The following is a 23,450-nucleotide window of genomic DNA, read 5'->3' as shown; positions in this document are numbered from 1 at the left end:
TACATTTAATAATTTTCACCATATAGATGCCGTATACAGATTCCCCTGGTAGGTTTAGGCAATGAAACACGCATGAAGTGCTGACTTAACACATTTCAAGTTTTCTTCACTCTTCATGTTCTCCTGTTGTCCCCCATTACAGACATGACCACGCACTGAGCTCATGGGAATAATATCTCCGTAATTAAAATGACCTGCTCCAGGGATTTAAAAAAATGTCCCACTCAAAATATTTCCACATCACCAGAGTGGTTATTCAGAAATAAATGGTGATGCCAAACATGTATTCGGTTCCAGTTAGAAATCAACTATATGAATTCTTTATTCCCAGGACAAGACAAGAGTGACAGAAATGTGTCTCTCCACACCATGAAAATTGGTGACATAAAACAGGGGAGAGCAAAATAAAAACAAACAAACTAAAATAAAAACACACAGACCACTTGAGAGAACTTGGAAGATGGAAGTCGTCTGGCAGTAACCCAAGGAGGAGGCCACACATTCATATACGTTCTCGTTTTAATACAGAACAAAAGGTGAGATGTAAAATGTCAACCACATTGAAAAAACCAAGGGTATGACCATGTCAGTGTCTTCCTCCATTCCCCAGTTAGCGTGGAGTCAACGTAGGCTTCATCAACAATGATTGGTAGTCACAAAAGAAGATACAGTAAAAAACATTGAAGTGTCTGACACAGATAAGGGTCCTACTGTTCAACTTCAAATCTAGTTGTTCCTAGTTGGGTGTTACTTAGCGTTACATTGAGTAATAGCATTGCTGTTGGTAGGCAAAATATGAACTAGCCATAATTTTTTAGCTTTTTTGTTTGTATCTTTAGTCTTTTCGGAGACTTCCTGAGCTTCATATAATATTAGAGCCTGAACAGCCCCTGCTGTACTACGTTATTTCTCTTCTTTCTTACGTTCTCTCATTCTTTCGTGAATCTGTTAACAATAGGTAAGCGCTTCAGCTCGTAGATGAGAGCATTGAACACAAAAAATCTCCTATACCAAAATACCTCTGGATGAATATCTGTACAAGAGAAAATAAAGAAAAAAACAGAAACCTGCATATTTAAGATTATTTTAATATTATTAATATGTATAGTTTTCTGCTTAAGAAAGATCACTATTTCCTTTAATGATGACAAAAATGTCCACTAGAGCACTGATCGGGTTCGCTGTTCGCCCCATCAAATCACTGAATTACAATATTGTACAATATTATACAGAGCAGATTTTGATCTGAAACAATATTAAAATAAATGCTCAATAGATACAAAGTTATCAGTTCATAATTCTCCTCCTTATTTCTGTCTGTGAGTCCTTGCGCGCACACACAAAAATGTAAAGCCATTCTCTTCTAATAAACTATTAAGTGCAAACAATTTTTTTTCTCGTTTTAAAAAACTATGATTGCAGCATCCAGCTTTTTCAGATTTCAAATTTCAAGACAGAGGATCACAAAGCCAAGTGCGTGGAGGCCATCCTCAGAACCTTTCCATTTCTTTAAATCCTTTATAGTAGTTATTACAAAACAAAACAAAAAAGACAAAAAAAAAATCAGTGCAAAGTTCTCAATGAGGAAAGAAAAAGGAATTAAGAGGAGGAGGAGGAGGAGGAGGATGAGGAAGAGGGGGGGACGGGATGAGGAGAGGAGGAATTTGGAGGGCGGCAAAGTTCTCGCTCTCGTGCCTCCCACCCCTCTGTATTTGAGAACATCATGGGCCGGTCGGATTCTTACCACTGATTGATTCGTCAGTCGTACGGCTCACTTAGTCAACCATGATCCGAACAGAAGCCGAGCAGAAGAGCATGATTGGGAGTGGGGGAGAGGGGAAAGTTGAGAAGGAGGGCAAAAGTGGGGGCAAAAAACTGAAGTCAAGCAGATGTCTGTTAGCAAAAAAAGGGTAATAAAAATAAAATAAATACAACTCTTAAAAACTCTGGGAATACACCTGCCACTTTCCAAAAAAAAAAAAAAAAATCCAAAAAAATTGCACCACACCCTTTTTTCCTTCTTTTCTCTTGTGTCTGCATTTAAGCACATCCACCATCTAAACTCTGGGGCAGCATGTGTGACAACCAAAAATATAAAGATCTCAGCAGGGAGTGGAGATTGGGAAGGAAAAGAAACGGAGTAAAGGGGAAAAGAAAAGAAAAAAGAAACAAAATAAAGGGGGGAAAAAAACTTGCAATGCTTTTGAGGGTGAGGAGCAGCATCCACCTCTGTGTGACTCAACATCTGTGATGCAGGATTCTTAGCAGCAGAAATATTGTGGCTATACTACAGTCCCACTGGGTGAGTTGGCTTGGTTTTGGGATGACAATAAACCCTGTGAAAAGAAAACAAAAAAACAAACATTGGCATTGGGAGAAAAAGAAAGAGTGCGTTTTTCAAAAGCATTTCTCTTTGACTATTCCAATCCACACAATGCTAATTTTCTTCTTGCTCTCATACTAGGACTTCAAAAGTAGCATGATTATTGCAATGCATCCCACTGTAAGCTATAGGGCCAAGGGGTCACATGATGCATATTTAGTATCCACCAACACTGCATGTAAATTTGCATGTTTCCTCTCAACTTCGTGGTCTGTATTCTATGGATGCCACATGATTTGGCTGTAATGACAGAGAGAAAGAGCGAGAGCTAGAGCGAGAGAGAGAGAGAGATTGCAGGTGTAGGAACATGGGCTTGGTCTCGCTAATGTACAACTCTTCAAAATAATAACAATGGTAGCATGAAAGGAAGCGTATGTAGAGACACACATACACACAGACACAAACAGACCCCCAGATCGACGCGAATATGCACAATGATGCCTAAAAATAGGAAGTATTGAATGCTCTTGTATTTAGTAGGGCTGGGAATCGATCCAAATTTCCTGGATCGATTCGATTCCGATCCAGAAGGCTACGATCCGATTCGATCCACGATCCGATCCGATTCGATTCCATATCGATCTTTGTATTGCTGGGCTGTCACTTTAACCCATTTATGCCTAGAATTCTAGGACCGGTTATAAAAACCGAAATATCTCAGCCTTTGATGCCAACAACAAACATGAAATACCTTGGTATGTGAGAATGAAGTGGGAAACTGTGGAAGAGAGCTACAGGATGGGGATGAGAAAATAGCGCCAATGATGATCGGCAAAAGATCGATCCACAAAGTTGTGAATCGATATCGTCCTTTTCGAACGTGAATCGATATCGGATCGCGATTCGATCTTTTGAACCCAGCCCTAGTATTGATATCATCACTCCCACAATGGTTTGAGATGATGAACAGCAAGATGTGCCACAATGCTGGTCATTCGAACTGGCGAATCTGAGTGTTCCAGAATCGGAAAGTTGGTTTGTGATGTGAACTGAAATACCAAATTTTTCTTTGCAAACCATGACGACAACGCGGATGTCAGCAGGTTCATCCGGGTAATATGACATGATCATTTGCGGAAAAGTTTAGAGCCTGTTATGATGAACACAACAGCTAAGCACTTTAGTTCCGAACACAACTGGTGCGGGAGCGGACACTGGCACGGTCTTGGTCGGCCTGAAAACACTACCTGAGTCTTATCTGTCTGTCACCCATTATAGTACACCTCCGGCTCTATTGGAAATTCTGAGTTTCTATTTGCCTTAGAATGAAGACAGAGTCCCAACTAACACACAAACACAGTAACTCAGGCGCATGCGCACACATACGCGCGCACACACACTGGCAATCAGGCACGCTCACACAGGCAATCAGGCACGCACACACAGGCACACACAGAGTCACACAGAGAACAAGTAAAGATATGCATCTTGGTGATTGCTAATCGTTCTAGCCGAGCGCATGCGGCTGGATGGGGACCCAATGAGATCTGCCGTGGAGCAGACAAAGGCAGCCAAGTAGACGGGAGGGAGAGACAAATAAAGCCAATTAAACATGGAGATGAGGAAGGTTTATGAAGACAGCGAGAGATAGAGGGAAGAGAGAGAGAGAGAGAGAGAGAGAGACACAGAGAGACAGAGAGAGCGAGCGAGAGAGAAAAGGCATGGCCCTCCGAGCAGAAAAAGTCTTAGAGGAATAGGAGCCAAAACCAGAACAGGAGCAGCTACCATTACGCTAGGTCACGCTCATGGGCACGCCCACCACTAGGGATGTTAACCGGTAACCGGTTAACCGATAGTCGACCGGATCAACTTTAACCAGTTAACATTTTCTGCCACCGGTTAACCGCTTGTAATAATAATAATAATTATAATGATAATTTCCTCCCCAAAAGCCCCCCAAAAAACGATAATGTTGAGGTTTTAGTACGATAATTCAGCATTTTCCATCTGGCAATAGTGGCTGGACATGGCAGGTCCTGTCTGCACAGCAAAAAAAAAGGCTTATGTGAAAAAAAGACGCGAACGTTGTATAATTCAAGATTACCGGTTAACCGGTTAACCACCGGTTAATGAGTCTCAGTAGCCGGTTAAGAGTTTTTTCAATTTTCGCCATCCCTACCCACCACACACACACACACACACACACACACACACACACACACACACACACACACACACACACTACAGACTTTGCCCGGTGGGTGATGGAGAAAGCCTGTTGAGCATGATGAGATGAGAGCAACAATTTGCAGATGTGGACAGCTGAGGGCAGTGAGAGCGGACATGCATAAAAAGGAGGGGTAAGGAGGGAGGTAGGGGAGGGGTGGGGAGGGCTCTTCTTTTCTACCACCATTTTAATGCAGAGGTGTGGCGTGACACGTTGGTTGGTTGGTTGGTTAGTTAGTCGTTTGGTGGGACAATGTGTGGTGGGAGAGGGGAATGGGACAGACTGAACAGAAACAGACAGACTAACAGACAGATAAATAGTCAAGAGATCTGGTTTTTTTTACCTTTCTCCCCATCTCTCTCTCTCTCTTTTGCACTATCCATCTCTCTCAGTTTTCTCAAATCAAAAGGAACTTCTGGACAGACTAGTCATACAAATAAAACACATATCTCCAGTGATCTGTAGTCTCCTCTCTCCCCTTCTCCTCATCCTACCTGTCTCTCTTTTGCATGCACTCTCCTCCTCTCTCTCCCAGTTTTCTCAAATCAAGGGGAACTTACCACTTTGCCGGGCCTCGCCCATGTGCAAATAAATCCCTCCTGGCAGGCGGTGACAAAACAGTCCTCGAGGAAGATGAGCACGGTGAGTCTCTCGTGCGCGATCTTCTTGCAGATGAGCGGCTCCAGCAGGGGGACGTCCTCCATGCGCGGGCACAGCAGCGTGCCCAGCGTCTTGGCCGGGTCCGTTTTGCTCTGCTTGGCCAGCAGGTTGAGCTTGTCGCTGCTCTTGCTGCTGATGTGGCCCATGCTGTGGTTGCGCTTGTGGTCCTTCTCGTGGTGCCCGCCGCCGCTGCTGCTGTGGTGGTGGTGCTGGTGCCCATGCCGGTCCTTGTTGCGGTCGTGCAGCGACAGCGTGGCGAACTTGCCCACCATGCCCGCCGCCAGGCTGGTGCCTCCATCTATCAGGCTGGATTTGCCGCCGCCGCTGCTTCCTCCCGTGGTGCCGCCGCTTCCTGTACTGCTGCTGCCGCCGGTTCCGGTTCCTGTTCCCGTTCCGCCGCTGCTGCTGTTTCCGCTTCCTGCCGCGGCGGCGCCGTGCGGGAGGCTGTTGGAGCGCGGCAGCGTGGCGGGCAGGGAGTTGGGCGCGTTGGGCGTGTTGGCGCCGCTGTTGTTGCCGTTGGTGCTGGGGTTGCTGCTGCTGTTGGCTCCCGTCGTCACGGTTGACGACGAGCCCCCAGTGGTGGTGGTGGTAGTAGTGGACATGGAGCCCCCCGTGGTGCTGCTACTGCCCCCGGCAGCCGCCCCTGACCCCGACCCACCCCCCGTCGTCCCCACTCCCCCTGCTCCTCCTCCTCCGGGGGGGCTGGTGGCGTTCATGACGTTGGTGTGCGTCCGCGTCCGCGAGAGCGGCAGGTGGGGGAAGAGGATGTCCTCGGTGAGGTCCCACAGGCACAGCTGAGTGTCCTGGCCCACCGAGCCGAAGCGGTACGTCACGCTCACCGGCCGACTGTCGGTGGAGTTGCGCTTGGAGAGGCGCGACTGCGTGCTGTTGGCCCGGTCACGACCGTACTGCTGCTGCTGCGACGAGGTCGACCCAGAGCCCGCTGCGCCTCCCCCGCCGGGGGCCGAGGAGGAGGAGGTGGAGGAGGAGGTGTTTTGGGCGGGGGGAGGTGGCGGCTGGGGAGGCGGAGGAGGCGGCTGCTCCTGAAAGTCCTCGTCGCTGCCGCTGAACTCCAGCGGCTCGCTCTCCTCCACGCTGGTGGTGCAGTGGTCGAAGGCCACCACGCTCACCCAGGACTTGTGGCCGTGTCCCCGGGCGATGACCCGGCAGTCCAGGAAGGACCAGACGGTCACCAGGTCGTCCTCGCCGCCCGCCACGATGTACTTGCCGTCGGGCGACCAGCAGACGCACAGCAGGCCGCCGAAGTAGCTCTTCATGGTGCCGTGCAGCTCCACGGCGTCGAAGTTGAAGACGCGCAGGAAGCCGTCCTGGCTGACGCAGGCCAGGTGCTTGCCGTCGGGTGAGAAGGCAAACTCGTTGAGCGCCCCCTCGCCCACCGTCCAGCGCAGCAGCGGGTTGCGCGCCTGCTTGCTCTTGCAGGTGTGCACGGCGTAGTTCTCGCCCTGCTTCAGCAGCTGGTAGTGGGGCGCCGCCGTGCCGCAGGTGTGCTCCACGTTGTACAGGTACATGCTGCCGCTCGAGTGCGCCACCAGGAACAGGCTCTCCGAGCCCGGCACCCACTTCACGCACGTCACCCGCGACTTGTCTATTAGTCTCTGAGGGCGGGAGGCGCACAGATGTGGGTGGGTGGGTTGGTTGGTGGGTGGCAATACATTGAGTGTGGGGTTTAGGGAGAGATTGGGGGAGGAGGGTGACAAAAGATCAGGAGATGGTTGTAGTTGTTGTTATTTGTGTGTTTGTGTGTGTGTGTGTGTGTGTGTGGGGGGGGGGGGGGTGGCAGGAGATAAGAGAATGAAGGAAATTAGGGAAGAAAGGGTGGTGGGGGAAAAAAAGGGAAGAGTTTAGTTACAGCAACATTTCAAACATTCAAACACAATTGTACCCACATGAGTTTGCATGGTCACATACATTTACTATCTCTGAAAGTGAGAGGGTGTGCACACACAAACCTAATCTCCCATGTGCCACACTTCAAGCTAGATAACTATTGAAAAATGCATGCTACCATATTTTCCTTGACTATGTTTTGTGTATTAAATTAAGTTTTGGAACTCATACGCAATCTGCAGACCTCATTTAATGACGAGCAGTCAACAATTAAGAAATCAGTGAAGGAATTCCAAGAGGAAACAAACAACCGCTACTGCAGACCAACAGCATCATTGAAGACAGATATTTATTTCCCTTATCCATGAGTTGGTAAAATGCAGTACAGTGATGAATACGGCTACACTAGCTAGACGGGCAATGAAAAGAAGAGCTCAGACATTTCTCATGACCCCTCTCCAGCTAACACAAAAAGACAGCAGTGAAGGACCACACTTCATCTCACTCACTCTCTCTCCCACACACACACACACACACACACGCACACACGCACACACGCACACACACACACACACACACACACACACACACACACGCACACACGCACACACGCACACACACACACACACACACACACACACACGCACACGCACACACACTCTCTCTCTCTCTCTCGCTCTCTCACACACACGTCTAAAACACTTCCGAAACGCCACATTCAACTTCTGATATAGCCTACAATAGGATGGACGAGGCTGACTCATCAAAACCATTCAGCTCTCCCCTTCAAAGATGATGACACACACACACACACACACACACACACACACACACACACACACACACACACACACACACACACACACACACACAGTGCTTACTTCTTCATTGAAGAGCTTGCTGGTCTCCTTCTTGATGGGGTCTATGAGCTGCACCTGGCCAGCGGAGAAGCCGACTAGGAGCGAGACGCTCTCGGCCGTGGCCGTCAGGTGGTTGAAGTCATGGCACGTGGGCTGCGTGCCCTTGTAGATGCGCTTGTCGATCGGCTTGCTAAGGTCGGCAGCCTGCCACACACACACACAAACAAATGTGCACACACACAGCCACAGCCACAGCCACACACACACACACACACACGGAAAGTGGTGAGTGAATGAATAAGATGAATATTTTGCCCAGCTGCTGAATGAATCTGCCAGCTTGCCCAATTACCATGGTGACATACACGAGCCCAGGCACAATGACACACAGGGGGCACCGAAAGCGATGCGGAAAACTTTTCTGTGCGGTTTTTCTTGTTGTGTAGACACATTACAGAGGCACTGACACAGAGACTGAAAGGTACGTTTGACTCCCCAAAGATAATATGATGGCAAGATGCAGAGGCAGGCATCCAGCCTCAACTGTCAACAACTCGAATCTTATCAACTGGCTATTTTTTTTTTCTTACAAGACAGACAGAGTAGCCTTTCATCTGCTAGGTTTCGGAACAGCCAAGTCATTAAGCTGTCCAGGCAGGCAGGCCATGTGCAGGAATCCTGACGGGTGAGAGTCTTGGAAATCCTCACACAGCCACTTTCAGCACCGACCATAGAGTCAAGGCAGGCAGTCCAGGCGAGTCGAGCCAACGTAAATGCATGACTCGGGGAGGGTCGCATTTCTGCTTAAATTTGTTATTTCCTACCTTGCTGGCCCTCACAGGGCCGCTTGTTTATCAACAGTGTGCAAACTGAGTTACTTGGCTCTCAACAAGCCAAACACGTCAGTCAGTCAGCCACACACTGTCCCATACAGCAGCAGCAGTGACAACAGACAAAAGCATCTGTTTTCAACCATCCCAAGCCACCAACGGCACACGGGAGGCAAAGCGTTTCGGGACAAATGTCCCCGTAACAATGGCATGTCCTGTATTCAGTGCACAAACTACATGCCAAGACAAATGGAACACGGGCCAAACTATATGAAGCGCGCAGGCAGGCAGCTAACCCGACCCTCGTGATGCATCGGCTGCCACCAACGCCAGACCAGTGCGCAAAATCAGCGACGCTGGTGGTGGCCACTTGTTTGTTTAGCCTGAAAACTCGCCTATGCACTCACTGCGATGGACGAACGGGACATGGACACAGCAATCTAGGTGGCCGCAAACAGCCCTCGCTCTCTTCCATTAAATAACTGAAATAAAAAGATGCAGCCGCCTCAACTATGTAGGAAACATTTGGTTCACTGGAGCAATACTAATTAGCAGACACTGTCAATGCCTTTGTATAATGTGTTGATTTAGGCCAACGGAAAACAAACCTGCACTTGTGCGTCCTGGCCAGGCCAGACGCGAAAACAGGTCTATCGGAAAAGGCTAATGTTAGCTTCCAACACTAGAGTCTAAATAATTCCGATGCGCAGAAAGTCAGAATGACACCACCGTTCCAAAAAGCCCAGCTGAGTCATACATTTACAGGTCTCTGAAGCTTAGCTTGGGCTTCTCAGTCATCGGGGACTCGGTCTACACCAATGCTTTGAGTGTCACGTCACAAAACAGCCGACTTGAAGAGCAGCGGAGGTCAAACAAGTTAACCACGAAGTTATTAACATATGCGTAAATTCGAAGCAGAGGGCTTTTGCCTGTGTTTGCATTCACTGTCACGGGTCGTCCGCAGCAGGTGAAGCGGGGCCTGCGCTATCAGCTTAGGACGCTATCAGCTTAGAAGGGTAGCGTTACTTCTGGTAACACTGCTAGCTGTCTAGCATGCTAGTGAACGCTAGAACTAGCCGTGTTGTGCATACCACAACACTAATGCTAAATGTTAGCTTGCAGCTAGCTGGCTGCCATCAATTCCCAAACTAACCCAGACTTCGCAATACAGCCCTGTCTCAAAGGAGCCACAACACTGTGCGCCTATCTAAGCAAGTTGCCAAGCAAACTAGCTGCAGGGAAAACTTGAGTCGCAAACGGAGAGGGCCGTGTTTACCTTTCTGACGCCTTTGTAGATATAGAAGTAGAGCTCCCGGCCCACATTGAAACAGATTCTGTCGCCGTTGCCAGACTGATCGTTGACGTTGACGAAAGAGACTTTGACGGGGTTAGAACCTTGTGAATTAAAAGGCACCCTGTTGGGGCGGCTATATTCGGAGTGAGTGAGGAGTTTGTAGGCGCCTTCCCGGGTGGTGAACTGAGTTTTAATTTCGTTCATCTCCTTCCCTCCTCCCTCCGCCGCCATCTTTGAAATTTGCATTCATCCTTCCTCGGGCCCGGATCTTACGCGAGAGCATCATACAGTCCACTATGAAGAGCATGCGCATCTCTGGAGAACCGTTCTCAAATCAGTGTACACACTCAAAAATGTTGGATGGAGTTGAGTCAATAATGTGTAATATAAAAGGAATGTTGATGCAAAGCTTACCATGATCCCCGTGTACAACATGCTGTAAATGCTTTAACGGGAATAGGAGAAATCTTTTCTGGCACTATTTGCCATTGGGCATTTTCAATAGGGCCTGCTTTTCTGAACATGCACAACATTTTAGAATGTCCTTTAGGCCTACATTTTCTGTTTGGTGGGCTAAGCAATTGCACAAAGTACCTCTGCTTTTGAAAAATATAAAATATGAAAATATTTGTTCCCAGATTGTGGTCCCAGTTCCAGAAGGCCCAATAAAGTTGTAGGCATAGGCCTACCATATACAACCATAACATGTCCATTCTACTTCAATGCCAATTCTCAGTTTCACACCTTTAAAGAATATTTGTGATATTCAATTTTAAACACAAATATAGGCTACATATTCTCTCGAGAGCACATTTCTTCTCATTTCTTCTACCCCACCACTTGATCCCACTCCCCAACACCATGGTATTTTTTTTAGTCTGGCCACCATCCAGTCCTGCAATCACACAGCAGTAGGCCCACCCATTCCATTTTATATCAGTTTCCATTCCCATATCAGGATTCCTGAGATTATAACGTTATGACATCACCACACACACACACACACACACACACACACACACACACACACACACACACACACACACACACACACACACACACACACACACACACACACACACACACACACACAGAAAAGTTGTAAATGCGTTGAAGGTGAGTGCTGTGTTGTGCTGTGAATATGGGTCTGTCCATGGTGCTTACAGGTGGTGAACAATAGCATACTCTGCTGGTCACAATTCAAAACTACATCACTGGGCACACTCAAGTCTGGGGTGTGTTTCTCAAAAGCATAGTTGTTAGCCAGTTATCAACTTGGGTAGTTCTCAATGGAAAATTGCATTGCAAACAACAAGGTAGTTAACATAGTTATCAACTATGGCTTTGAGAAATGCACCCCTGGCTACATACTGCACCACTTCATCTTTGTCACTCACTACAGGGGGAATACAAGGATATGAATTTGGAATGTGGAATTTGAATGAATAGAACAGAACAGAATAGAATAGAATAGAATAGAATAGAATAGAATAGAATAGAATAGAATAGAATAGAATAGAATAGAACACCATAACAAAGTTTTCCTCAGTCCCAAAAGAACATCTCTGTTTACAATACCTGATAAAATATGCATTATTCACTAAAACCAACAATTTGCACTATCACAATGACATTGAAAGCACTTACAAAACAAATAAAAAAAAACAACAATACAAAAAAACAAAATTACATGAAATGAAAGCCAAAATGCTTAGTCACATAACAGTTTTAACTTTAGATAGTTAGCCTAGATAACAGCTGTAACATAGGCCTAATGACAAAAAAGGTAAGCAACTGTACAAATACAGCCACATGTACAGTATGATAGGCCCTATATTAGGCACTGCAAAATTGTGAAAGTGAAGTGAAAGACCAACTGGGAAACTCCAACTCCCATTGTCATTGTGACACAGCACTCCACAGCACACAAGTGTTCACTGCACACTGCACACAACAAAATTGCATCTATGCCTCACCCGTGCAAGGGGGTAGCCCCCAATGCAAGAGAGCAGTGCAGCGGGACGGTACCATGCTCAGGGTACCTCAGTCATGGAGAAGGATGGGGAAGAGCACTGGTTGATTACTCCCCCCACCAACCTGGCGGGTCGGGAGTTGAACCGGCAACCTTTGGGTTAGCTCTACAAGTCCGACACTCTAACCGCTTACCCATGACTGCCCAACAGATAACAGATAACAGTTGTTACATTAGATAATGACAAAAAGGGTAAGCAACTGTACAACAAATATAGCCACATAGTACAGGCCAAAAGTGTGGACTCACCTTCTCATTTATGCATTCTCTTTATTTTCGTGGATTTTCATTGTGTATTTTCATGCAGGGCATCAAAACTGATTGAACACATGGAGAATTACGTGCTTACCAAAGAATATAATTCTAGCTGTTGTCCAAAAGCAATGTCAGCTGTCTAATAACCTGACGTCAAAACGGCACAATTGATGGCCCCACACATTTCAATAAGCTTATTTTTGTCTATTTTCAAATAAAAATGCCCAGTCAGTCATGTCAATCCTAATTGAACATTAAGGTCCTCCAGTAACTCACTAGAATTGTAGAAGTAGAATTTTGAGACCTAAAACCTAGTCTTAAACACTTGCCATTACAAGCATATTACAGACATTTTCTTGATCTGATATTGAGTCATAGCCATTTACTTGGAGAGGTCAAACCTGTGTTGGAGGGAATCTGTGGCAGTGATTTTCAGTTTTACTTCCACTTTTTGTATCACTGTTTCACCTAGATAACCAGCTATGCTGACCAAGTGACCCATTATCAGATCAAGAAAATCTCTCTTGTATTGCTTGTATCAATTCAAATTGACTCGACTGACTGGGCATTTTTACTTGAAAATATAAAAATAAGCTTGTTGAAACATGTGGAGCCCTCAGCTTTACTGTGTTGACGTCACTGTTTGGCATTTTTTTTAAAATATTTTTTTAAATATATGTTTTTGTTTTTTATATATTTTCATTTTTTTGCCACGCACAAAATTATATATGTGTTCATTCACAGTTTTGATGCCCTCCCTGAAAATGTACTAAGTTCTGCAAAAAGCGACAAATATAAAGAGAATACATTAAATGAGAAGGTGAGCCCACATTTTCGGCCTGTACTGTATATACAGTAGGCCTATATTACACTAGGCACTATGTCTGCAACATTGTCATCAAAGGTATAAAATATTTCAGAGATAGAAACACAGTTGAGTGTCATTGAAAAAGCCATCACTTTAACAGTTGTCAAGAACCCTACTAAAACACTTGGCGTCCTCGACTATTTTGAGCTAACCAGTGTATGTAAATTCATGTATGTTTTTACTGCAGTGTGTGTGTGTGTGTGTGTGTGTGTGTGTGTGTGTGTGTGTGTGTGTGTGTGTGTGTGTGTGTGTGTGTGTGTGATTTTTGTCAATGTCTTATATGTAGGCCTATGTTTAGTTTAATTCCGCATCAGAGACTGGTCAAACGCAATTTCAAACTTCTGTGCTAACCCTGTACACTTGACTTGACTCGACTTGTATAGGCCATCAGTCTGAAAGGTGACAACCAGTGTTATAACAATGTAACATGAGATGGTGGTCACTGAAACAGCCTGGCTAGATGTAGGCCTAGGCTACTACAAATTATGCTAAGACATAGGCCTAGCTGTTTGTTGGTTAAGGGCCATGCATTCCTATTATCTCCTTTGTGGGTTTCATTTAAGATGTCGATGTGTGTAAATCATTGACAGTAAATAGAATGGACGCCAAATCAACGCTATTTGCCATTCAACGCTTTGAAGCCAGATTTGGGAACATTCCAACTTACATTCCACCTTAGCAACGCCAAACGCAGGTGCTGATTGGACAACAACAAGACTTCTAACGGTCAATCAAACCATGTTCTGATGCTCATTGGTCAATTTAACTTTTAATATCTCTCTAAAATAAAACATCACCACAAAAAATCACCACCCTGGTAAGTTGGAGAGCAAGGGGACCTACTAGTTGAGCGAAAAATGATCCCCCTGGAGTGGCATTTAAGGGAGATACAGGGTTTTATGTCTCTCATAGGAATGAATGGGATTTGGCCATTTTTTGGTCTTTTTGGGTCCAACCTTGGCTCCAACTTGGCTTCAACAATGAAATAGAATTTTGGCCTCCATTCTATTTACTCTCAATGGTGTCAATACATTTCATGACAGAGGCATGGCAACTCAAGGCAGAGGCAGGAGTTTCATGTTCTCATTCCAATTTGTCTGCTTTTGCATGTCAGGCCAAGAACTTTGGTCAGGCCATGTTGAGTTCAGCACAAGAGGGAAACCAAATTCACTATTTAATCCAGCAGAGGGTAGCAAAGCTCACAAGTGTTTAAGTTCGAGTCTTCAGCATCTACAGACTGTATTAATCAAACAATGATACAGATAGAAGTTTTTACAGAGATTGTTACAATTTGGGTGTTCCCAAATGTGCAAATCTCATTCCATCACTGCTAGTGTAACATTGGCTATGATGCATTGAAATGAAAATCTTGGTTGTAAAATATTGAGGCAATGCAGCCCCTCGTTTTATGCATTTAGGGGCGGGTGCTCGCAAAAAAAGTTGTATATGAATCATATCCACAAGAGCAGAGTAATATAAATTGTACATATGAATGCAAACGTTACTATCGTGCAATGGTTCATTTGCAAGTTTGGGTAATAATAGAGTAAGCTGGGATAGGTGGATGGCATCAAGTTGCTGTGTTGAATTGCTCTGTTATCCATTAACTTGTTTTTCTCCTCCTGAATTCCGCCATGTTTTGAGATTATTCTGGTTCGGAAGAGGTGTGTTGAGTGTTGTAGCTACGGATAAGGTGGCAACATTTCATTTTACATTCTTCTTGCAAAATGAACACCTCTCCTCAAGGATTTCTAATTTATTTAGGTTTTAGAACACACGTTCGATCGTGAAATTCCTGCGAAGCAAATGAAAAAAGACCCAGAGCCATTGCAGCTAGCCATCATCTGAAGATTAGCTGGGGTTCTCACCCTCCTGTAAATTATTTCCCCTCGGAATGTTTTCAAAAAAGCCTCATGGGGATGTCAAAAAATCGACACAGAAAGTCTTGGATCCAAAAAAGGATGTCCTGACACGACTGAAACATCTGCGGATCGTTATAGGTGAGTCGGCAAAGTATGCATATCGGTACTCAGTGTCTGGAGGCTGTTCAGTTCGCTAGCTCTCTCGCTAGTCATGATGTGTATCTCTCCGTTGGCTATCCAGTGATTTAGCTTTGTGGAATGCAGGTTGTGGGATGTCTGCTGAAATTTAAAGTCATTAGTGATGATGGGACTCCTGAAGTGACATATTGATGTGCTGTGGCTGAATTGACGAATGGCCTCTGAATGCTAATGTGTACCACGTTTGCAGACAGCAAATGTCGCTGAAGGCGTTAAAACTTGCGCCCTGTCTCGAAAATCCACGTAACAAAAATGTCCTGGAACATGACGTTGATGGAGATGGAGTGTCACTTTCACCTGGGATGCTTTGTTCATTCGTGTATGTTTGACCTCTCTCGGCACAATTCTTCGTTGCATTTTGACCGAACATGACAAGATTCATTGGGTTCGTTTCTCTAGTGTGGCGTGGGTTTGTTTTTATCTCCAAAAAGTTGCAAGGTTTGAATGAAATGTTTTCACATCGCTGCCACAGCAGTAAACAAGGGAACAGTTATGTTTATGGAGCTTATGAATTGGAGATGATTCTGCTGCAGGCAGTGATTGAACACATGCATTTGATATCCATTTGCATTGATAAACAATTGTCAGCTAAGTCAATTTGTGGAATATAGGGAAATATTTCTATATTTGAAAGTGTATTAAATTGTATGTAGTGTCCTTGCATGAGAGAGAGAGAGAGAGAGAGAGAGAGAGAGAGAGAGAGAGAGAGAGAGGATGGAATGCTTGGGACTGGAGACAGAGGGGCAGAGGAATTTGAAGGATAGGCTTGGCTCTTGGAGTGCTGGCTGGGTGGACTGTCACAGAACAACAGAAATAAACCAGGGCTTCCTCTGGGAGCGAACAGGAAAGTGGGAGAGGGGGCAAGATCTCAGAGCATATTCCCAGTAGGGGCCTCTGTGTTTGGATTAGAGGCAACAAGCGTTTCCTGGTTCGTATGATTGTTGCTCCGGCTTCTCCCGTCCAGCACAGTCCGTCCAACCAAGTCCAAACAAGTCCCTTAATCCAACTTCCAAACCACAAATGTTTCTGACGTGCCAGTGTTAAAAAAGTGTATTTTTCCCTTTTTTGCCCATTGTTAATCCATGGATGTATGTGTTTGAAGGACTGACTGTGATGAAAGCCCTGTGTGGAGATGTAACTGGGGACTGACAGACAGACGCTGCATCCCTGGAGCGCATGAACTGGCTTCCTCTATTGTGCCGTGTACAGTTAGCAGCAGTGTTCCTGTTTCCACTGTGCAACAGTAGCCAGTAGTGTGGGAACTGGGAACAAAGGTTGGCGTGGCATGACCGTGCCCCTGTGCCAGTGAGCAATGTTGGGTGGTGGGAGTGGGGGAAGAGAGAGGGGCACATCCATATCCTTGCACATTACCAATCAGTGGCCCCAGGGAAGGGAATCGGCCCAGTGCTGAAGTTAAGCAGCATAGCCTGGGGCTAATGTGTTGGAGGCCTGTCGACAAGCTAAATAGCTGCTGTTGATTAGATGATGGAGTGGTGTTTTTATTATTCCTTTTTTTTGACCAGGGAGGTTCTGTTTGAAAGCAAAGTTTTAATTTAAACACTGAGTGCAGTAGTTTGTTGTGATTATCCTAGACATTTCGTTGAAGGGGTAATCAAGCTTACGATGAAACTTGACACAGTGATGGTTGCTAAGGGGGGCAGTACATGGCAGTAATGTGAAATTGGGATGTAAGTAATTGACTAGCCTAGCTGTGTGTTCAAGAGGAAGATGGCTGTTGGTTCTGCATCCTGATGTCCCACCAGGAGGTGATTGCCTGTTTTATTTGTTTGGTCTGTGTTTGTTTACTTTTTTGGAGTGCCACTTCACCTGGAGTCGTCTGTTCTCTCTCCTCTGTTCTCTGGGCCGTGTCCCTCCTCTCCCCTCCTCTCCCCTCCTCTCCTAAGTCCTGAGTGTGTTTCCTCTCGGTGCAGCCACCGCACCAACAGAGACGTTGCATTTGGTAGAGAGGGGAAATGGACCTGAGTTCCCCTGAGCTCTCCTGATGGGTGTGCCCAGCCCAGCTCTGTCTGAAAAAGCATTACGGCCTGTGTGTGTGTGTGTGTGTGTGTGTGTGTGTGTGTGTGTGTGTGTGTGTGTGTGTGTGTGTGTGCTTGTGTGCGCCACACCGTGCTGTGCTGTGCTAGCTGGCTCTGATACAGATCAGCAAACATTGTTGGCTCAAAGCAAACTGACTGCAGCCCTGGTCTGCGGTAGCTGATCTCTTAGCGCCACTGACTAGTATGGATGGAGTGAAGTGTGTATGTGTGTGTGTGTGTGTGTGTGTGTGTGTGTGTGTGTGTGTATGTGTGTGTGTGTGTGTCAGTGTGTGTGTGTCAGTGTGTGTGTGTGTCAGTGGTTGTGTGTTAGGATTCAGGAGAGTGAGGGATGATGAGATTTTAATTTGTGCTGTTTGGCTGACACTTAAACACACTTGATGGTGATGGGGATTATTCATGCAAAAGATGACATTTGTGAATGGGTTAAATACATTCTGGAGATAAGCTAGTAAAAAATGACAGACACTGGTCCTTAAGGATAACTAGACTGCCTGTGCAGTCGCCTTCGACTGCTTAAGGTATATCCCCGAAACGCGACGCTTCCAGTCCCCCATCATTCCTACCACTCCCGTCCACCATTTCGTAAACGTATATGATACATACAGACGTGACATGACGTGCATAGGCTTAAAACCAATCGACTATTGTGAAAATGAAGCAAAAAATGGGGCAAATGGTAAAACTGTTTTAATGGTTCAGTGGATATACCACATTAGGTACAGTGTAATAACCAGTGTAACAATATTTAATACAATGTAATAGTTTTACTTACATCATGTGTTTGTGCGTAAGTGGTATTACATGGTATTGCATATTGTTACACTGGTATTACACTATATTACATGGTATTGCATACTGTTACACTCGTTATTACACTGTACCTGATATTGCATATTGTTACACTGGTATTACACTAGTATTACATGGTATTAAATATTGTTACATTGGTTATTACACTGTACCTAATATGGTAGATTCACTGAAATGGTGAACCATTAAAATAAGGTGTTACCGGGCAAATCAATCCACCCAGTCAGAAGTTATGGGCCAAAAGAAAATTCCGCCATTTTGAAAGTGTTGTCTTCCAAACTCGAATCAGTTCATGAACCTACCCTAGAGCATTCACACACAAAATCTGGGACAAATCCATCCACCCGGTCAGTAGTTATGGGCCAAACAATAATTCGGCCATCTTGAATTCAGCCATCTTGAAAGTGTTGACCTCCAAACTCGAATCAATTCATGAACCTACCCTAGAGCATTCACACACCAAATCTGGGACAAATCCATCCACCCGGTCAGTAGTTATGGGCAAAACAATAATTCGGCCATCTTGAATTCAGCCATCTTGACAGTGTTGACCTCCAAACTCGAATCAGTTCATGGACCTACCCTAGAGCATTCACACACCAAATCTGGGACAAATCCATCCACCCGGTCAGAAGTTATGGACCAAACAAAAATTCGGCCATCTTGAATTCGGCCATCTTGAAAGTGTTGACCTCCCAACTCGAAGCAGTTCATGAACCTACCCTAGAGCATTCACACACCAAATCTGGGACAAATCCATCCACCCGGTCAGAAGTTATGGACCAAACAAAAATTCGGCCATCTTGAATTCGGCCATCTTGAAAGTGTTGACCTCCAAACTCGAATCAGTTCATGAACCTGCCCTAGAGCATTCACCCAAAAAATCTGGGACAAATCCAAACATCCGTTCAAAAGTTATCGCGTTAACACGAAAGACCTTACGCGGCGGCGGACGCGGCGGCGGACGCGGCGGACGCGGCGGCGGCGCACGCAAAACCATTACATCCCCGACGCTCCGCGTTTCGGGGATATAATTATCAAAGTCTGCCAGAATATGGCCACCCCACCCACACCCACGCGCAAATAAACAAACAAACTTTGTGTGTGTATGTGTGGTTAAGGTGAGTGAGTGGTCATTTCAGGCAGGGCATGCTGATAAGGAAAGATGGACTGTGTGTGTGTGTGTGTGTGTGTGTGTGTGTGTGTGTGTGTGTGTGTGTGTGTGTGTGTGTGCGCGTCTGCGTGTCTGCGTGTGTGTGCGCGTCTGCGTGTCTGCGTGAGTCCGTGCATACATTCTGCATAGCAGGTCAAGGCAGGCAGCCAGTCAGGGTGAAGGGTGGAGAAGGCTCAGCGAGGGGCTGCAGTGTTGGCCTGATTGGAAAGGTCAGCCCGCATGGCACCAACCATGATAAGCGGTTTGAAGTGGGCAGTGCACCCCGATCTGAATGCAGCACTGGAAACAAACCTGCTGCCAACCATTCACCAGTCCAAGTGTAGGTGCTGAGCTGTTTATAGATTGGAGGACTTGTTTGTTTTGTTTTGTTTGGTGTGGGTGTTTTATTTACTATAATTCACATTAAGTGCAGTAGAAATGTTTGCACAGCTGACAGAATATAGCCCAGGTAACTAAACACTAAAGAAAATGTCACCGATCGGACAGAAGATTATACTAATTTCGTGTCCGTTTATTTTGTTAATTGATCTTTTTTAATTGCATCGTAAGTGTAAACCAGTAAATCAGCTGAGTAGTTCAACACCTTTCAAGAGCTGTGTGGTCAGTGTTGCCAGACTGAGCGGTCTCCCGCCGTATTGGGCTGTTTAGGATGGCCGTCTGCAGGTGAAAAAAGGACAGTGGATGTTTTTTTTCTGTAGATTTATGGCCATAGATATCAATACAATTTGTTTGAAATTGGGCAGGATTAAGGGCCTCCAGGTTGTGGTTGAGGGTCAAAGACGTCCAAAAAGCAGCTGTCATTCAGTGTAACGGATACCTTCTGCTGACTGTAACTGTAAAAAAATAAGATTTTTAAATTGTTTCAAGTGAATGGATGGATGACAGCCGAGGCTTTCATGAATTCACTGGAAAAAAATTAAATAAAAAGAGTCATGCTTTTTACAGTTACAGTCAGCAGAAGGTATCCGTTACACTGAATGACATTTTGGCTAGAAATCATCAGTCACATCTGGCCCACCTGACTGTGGTGTGTAGGGAAGACTGTGTTGGTATGGAATGCAGAAATGACATGACAGTTGAATAAACAGCGTTTAGCATCTTTTATAGCGTCTTGAAGGTACTGTAAACAAAACTGCCCCGCAGGAAAATCATTCATTGGCACCTGTTTTCTATGGCCGTAGTGTACACCTTCATGATTCATCATGTTTACACATCGAGACGTTCAAATACTGCAGCACAATGCTAGCAAATATTGTGCTCTCTGCATCGCACACACAGTATTATGGCTACTTGTAATTCTAGTGAGCTTTAGTTTATACATTTTGAGGAAGAAGAGGTCGGATAGTTGCAACTGAAAGAAGTGAAAATGCATGTTGCCTGGCAAACAGATGCACAGAGGGGAGCCACCCTGCTGCTACTGTCCTGGGGTGAGTTTCTCAAAAGGGAAGTTGTTAGCCTGTTAGCAACTTCGTTAGTTGCCAATGGGAAAATGCATTGAAAGCAACGAAGTAGCCAATGTAGTAAGCAACTTTGGTTTCGAGAAATTCACCCCTGATTTCATTAGCCTCTTACTCTGGGCCGCTGACAGCTTTGACCCGGGCCGGGACAAAATCATCTGAAGCCCCCCCCCCTTAATATACACAATGTAATAGGGTACCAATTCTGGCCCCCCTCTTTCCCGTGGTGTGGGACAACTGACCCTTTTGTCGCTTCTTGTCAGCATACCTGCTCTTACTACTCATACAGGAGCAGTGCCCTTTTCAATGAATCCCTTCTCTTCTACGACAAGGTGTTCAGCCTGGACAGCACTACTGCAAATTCAGCAGTCAACATCCAACCAAATTCTCATCATCCCCACATCAATAGTTTTGCATCTAACATGGTTCTGGTCAGTCCAGGGCATGTGTAGCCTCGTAAACTACACAAATTCGCCTAGCGGTTGAAAGTATTTTTGGCTAGCTATTATTGCACCCTTGCAGGCCAGACCCAAACCCATTCTCCAATCACAATGCACAACACTGGATTGGTCCCGTCCCACCCACAGCCCCCAGGTTCTGAATTTTGCGATGCCAGACTGAACTTTTTATGTCTGACTCTCCAGGCGAGGGCATGGGGGGAATATGACTGGCAGTCGTGGTGTAATGATTAGGGAGTTGGACTTTCAATCAGAGAGTTGCAGGTTCAACCCTTACCAATCCCTTCCTCCCTTCATGAGGTGCCCTCAAGCGAGGCACCTAACCCTGCAATGCTCCAGGGACTGTAACCAATACTCTGTAAAATCTGTAAGTCACTTTGACTTTGAGTCAGCTAAGCAGGGCTCCAGACTAACTTTTTGCACTGGTTGCACTGGTGTGCCTAAATTTTTTTTTTAGGTGCACCAGCACAAAATTTAGGTGCACCCAAATGTTTTCACCACCCCATACACACACGCACCTCAGCTTTAAAAAATAATTATTAAAAATAATAACAATAGCAATAATAGGCCTAATAGCAACAATAATCATTATTATTATTATTATTATTATTATTATTATTATTATTATTATTATTATATTATTTTAAAAGACCTGGAGCCTTTCATGTGCTATAGGTTAGTAATACAAATGTGCTCCTTATAAAAGACATGACAGTAGGCTACTGGCTACCTAACTAACACATCTTGGCTACAAGCAGTTTGGCTGGTAGAAAAGACCAAATTAGTAGCCTTTTAGTCAGTATGTGTTTGACTAGTAAGATCAACATACCAGCCTTTTCTGAAATAAGGCTACGCACACGGCACAAGCACACAGTTACAATATGAAGATGGATGGATGGATGGATGGATGGATGGATGGATGGATAGATAGATTTTTTTTTATCAAACCCTGCTAAAAATGTCATGATTTTTAAAAAATCATTAGACACAAATAGCCTAGCCTATGTTTACAGTGGAATCTGAGGTGAATTGGGTTTCGTCTATTTCCCCGTTTTTGAGCGCTCTCCCTCTGCATAATGATTGTGGTATCTTAGCAAGCGCTACGAACAGACACGACAGCACTAGTGCGCTCGTTCGCTCACTCTCTCTCGCTCTCTCTCTCTCTCCCTCCCTCTATCGCGTGCTGTCTCGAGGTGCATGAACGATGCCTTGCCGACTGATAGGCAGTATGTAGCCTGCACTAGTCGCCATCAAAAAACTCGGAGAAGTTCCGACAGACTAGCGCGTCACCTGTTGTTTGGCCAGCTCTGCACACGACTGAAACGGGCAATTATCCGCGCACCCGTCTGCGTTTTTGTGTGCCAATGTTTAATATCCGCTCAAGCCATTTAGTTTTTCCCCGTGATTGTGACTCTCTCGTGTTTAAAATATCCTCAAGTCATTTTGCTGTTTTTACCGTGATTGTAACTCTCTCGCCCATTGCAAAACTCGCTGTCATATGTGAACTCGGATAGTTGAGCGAAGTTGAACATTCTATTCTGAAATGTCGGGCTGCCTGTGAACGAGGAGGGGGGAGAAAGCTACCGGTAGTTCAGCGGAGTTGAAGGAATGACCGCATCGACACGCTTTATTGTGTGATGATGGGCCACTACTGTAGAATGACTATTAATTTTATGTCCATTAAAACGGTTGTTTGGTCATTGATTTTGTTCTACTGATGGCTGGTCGCACCGGTGCGCCTACAAATATTTTTTAGGCGCACCATTAAAAAAAATGGGCGCATATGCGACCAAATTGGTCGCACTCTGGAGCCCTGCTAAGTGTAATGTAATAATAAAAGACTGACCTTTCTTCATCATTCAATAACACTACAGCGGTGCACACATCATGAACGAAATGTTGTTGCTTTGGCTCACAGTAGTACCCAAGACTAGTCTGGTACTAGTGGGGAAGCACACACAGACGCAGACAGTGTTGAAAATATCAGTGTTAAAATATCCTCTACAACATCGTCAATGTTTATCTATTTTTAAAATTAGGAGTAGAAATTCTCACTGATGAAAAGAAGACAACAGCAAGGCAGTAGCCAGCCAGCCAGTGCTGAACAGCCTGTTGAATTCAGTCTAGCTGAACACAGAGACACAGACTCAGACAGACTCAGTGTTGAAATCACCAGTGTTCACAAGATAACAATACAGAATAACATAGACAATTGTCAATATTCATTTTGAAAAGTG

General features: G+C 45.3%; 2 protein-coding genes across 2 annotated transcripts in view; one reads left to right on the top strand and one right to left on the bottom strand.

Annotated features, from left to right (window-relative positions):
* Positions 1 to 286: 286 nt before the first annotated feature.
* On the bottom strand, positions 287 to 10,288 carry wdr20a (WD repeat domain 20a). Its single transcript, XM_063183619.1, has 4 exons — positions 10,025 to 10,288; positions 7,940 to 8,122; positions 5,111 to 6,826; positions 287 to 2,336 (listed from the first exon to the last, which is right to left on the bottom strand). The coding sequence occupies exons 1-4, from the start codon at positions 10,286 to 10,288 to the stop codon at positions 2,283 to 2,285; spliced, it is 2,217 nt and encodes a 738-aa protein (XP_063039689.1). The 3' UTR covers positions 287 to 2,282.
* Positions 10,289 to 14,831: 4,543 nt separating this feature from the next.
* The window catches only part of ralgapa1 (Ral GTPase activating protein catalytic subunit alpha 1), a 171,500-nt gene continuing 162,881 nt past the window's right edge, over positions 14,832 to 23,450 (top strand). The window contains exon 1 of the mRNA XM_063183617.1: positions 14,832 to 15,197. Within this exon, the coding sequence (XP_063039687.1) occupies positions 15,092 to 15,197 (106 nt within the window). The 5' untranslated portion in view covers positions 14,832 to 15,091. The remainder of the gene's footprint in view (positions 15,198 to 23,450) is intronic.

This window comes from Engraulis encrasicolus, chromosome 19 (assembly GCF_034702125.1).
Source record: "Engraulis encrasicolus isolate BLACKSEA-1 chromosome 19, IST_EnEncr_1.0, whole genome shotgun sequence".
Lineage (NCBI taxonomy): Eukaryota > Metazoa > Chordata > Actinopteri > Clupeiformes > Engraulidae > Engraulis > Engraulis encrasicolus.
The sequence above is the reverse complement of the archived record's forward strand: the minus strand, read 5'-3'. Positions and strand labels throughout refer to the sequence as shown.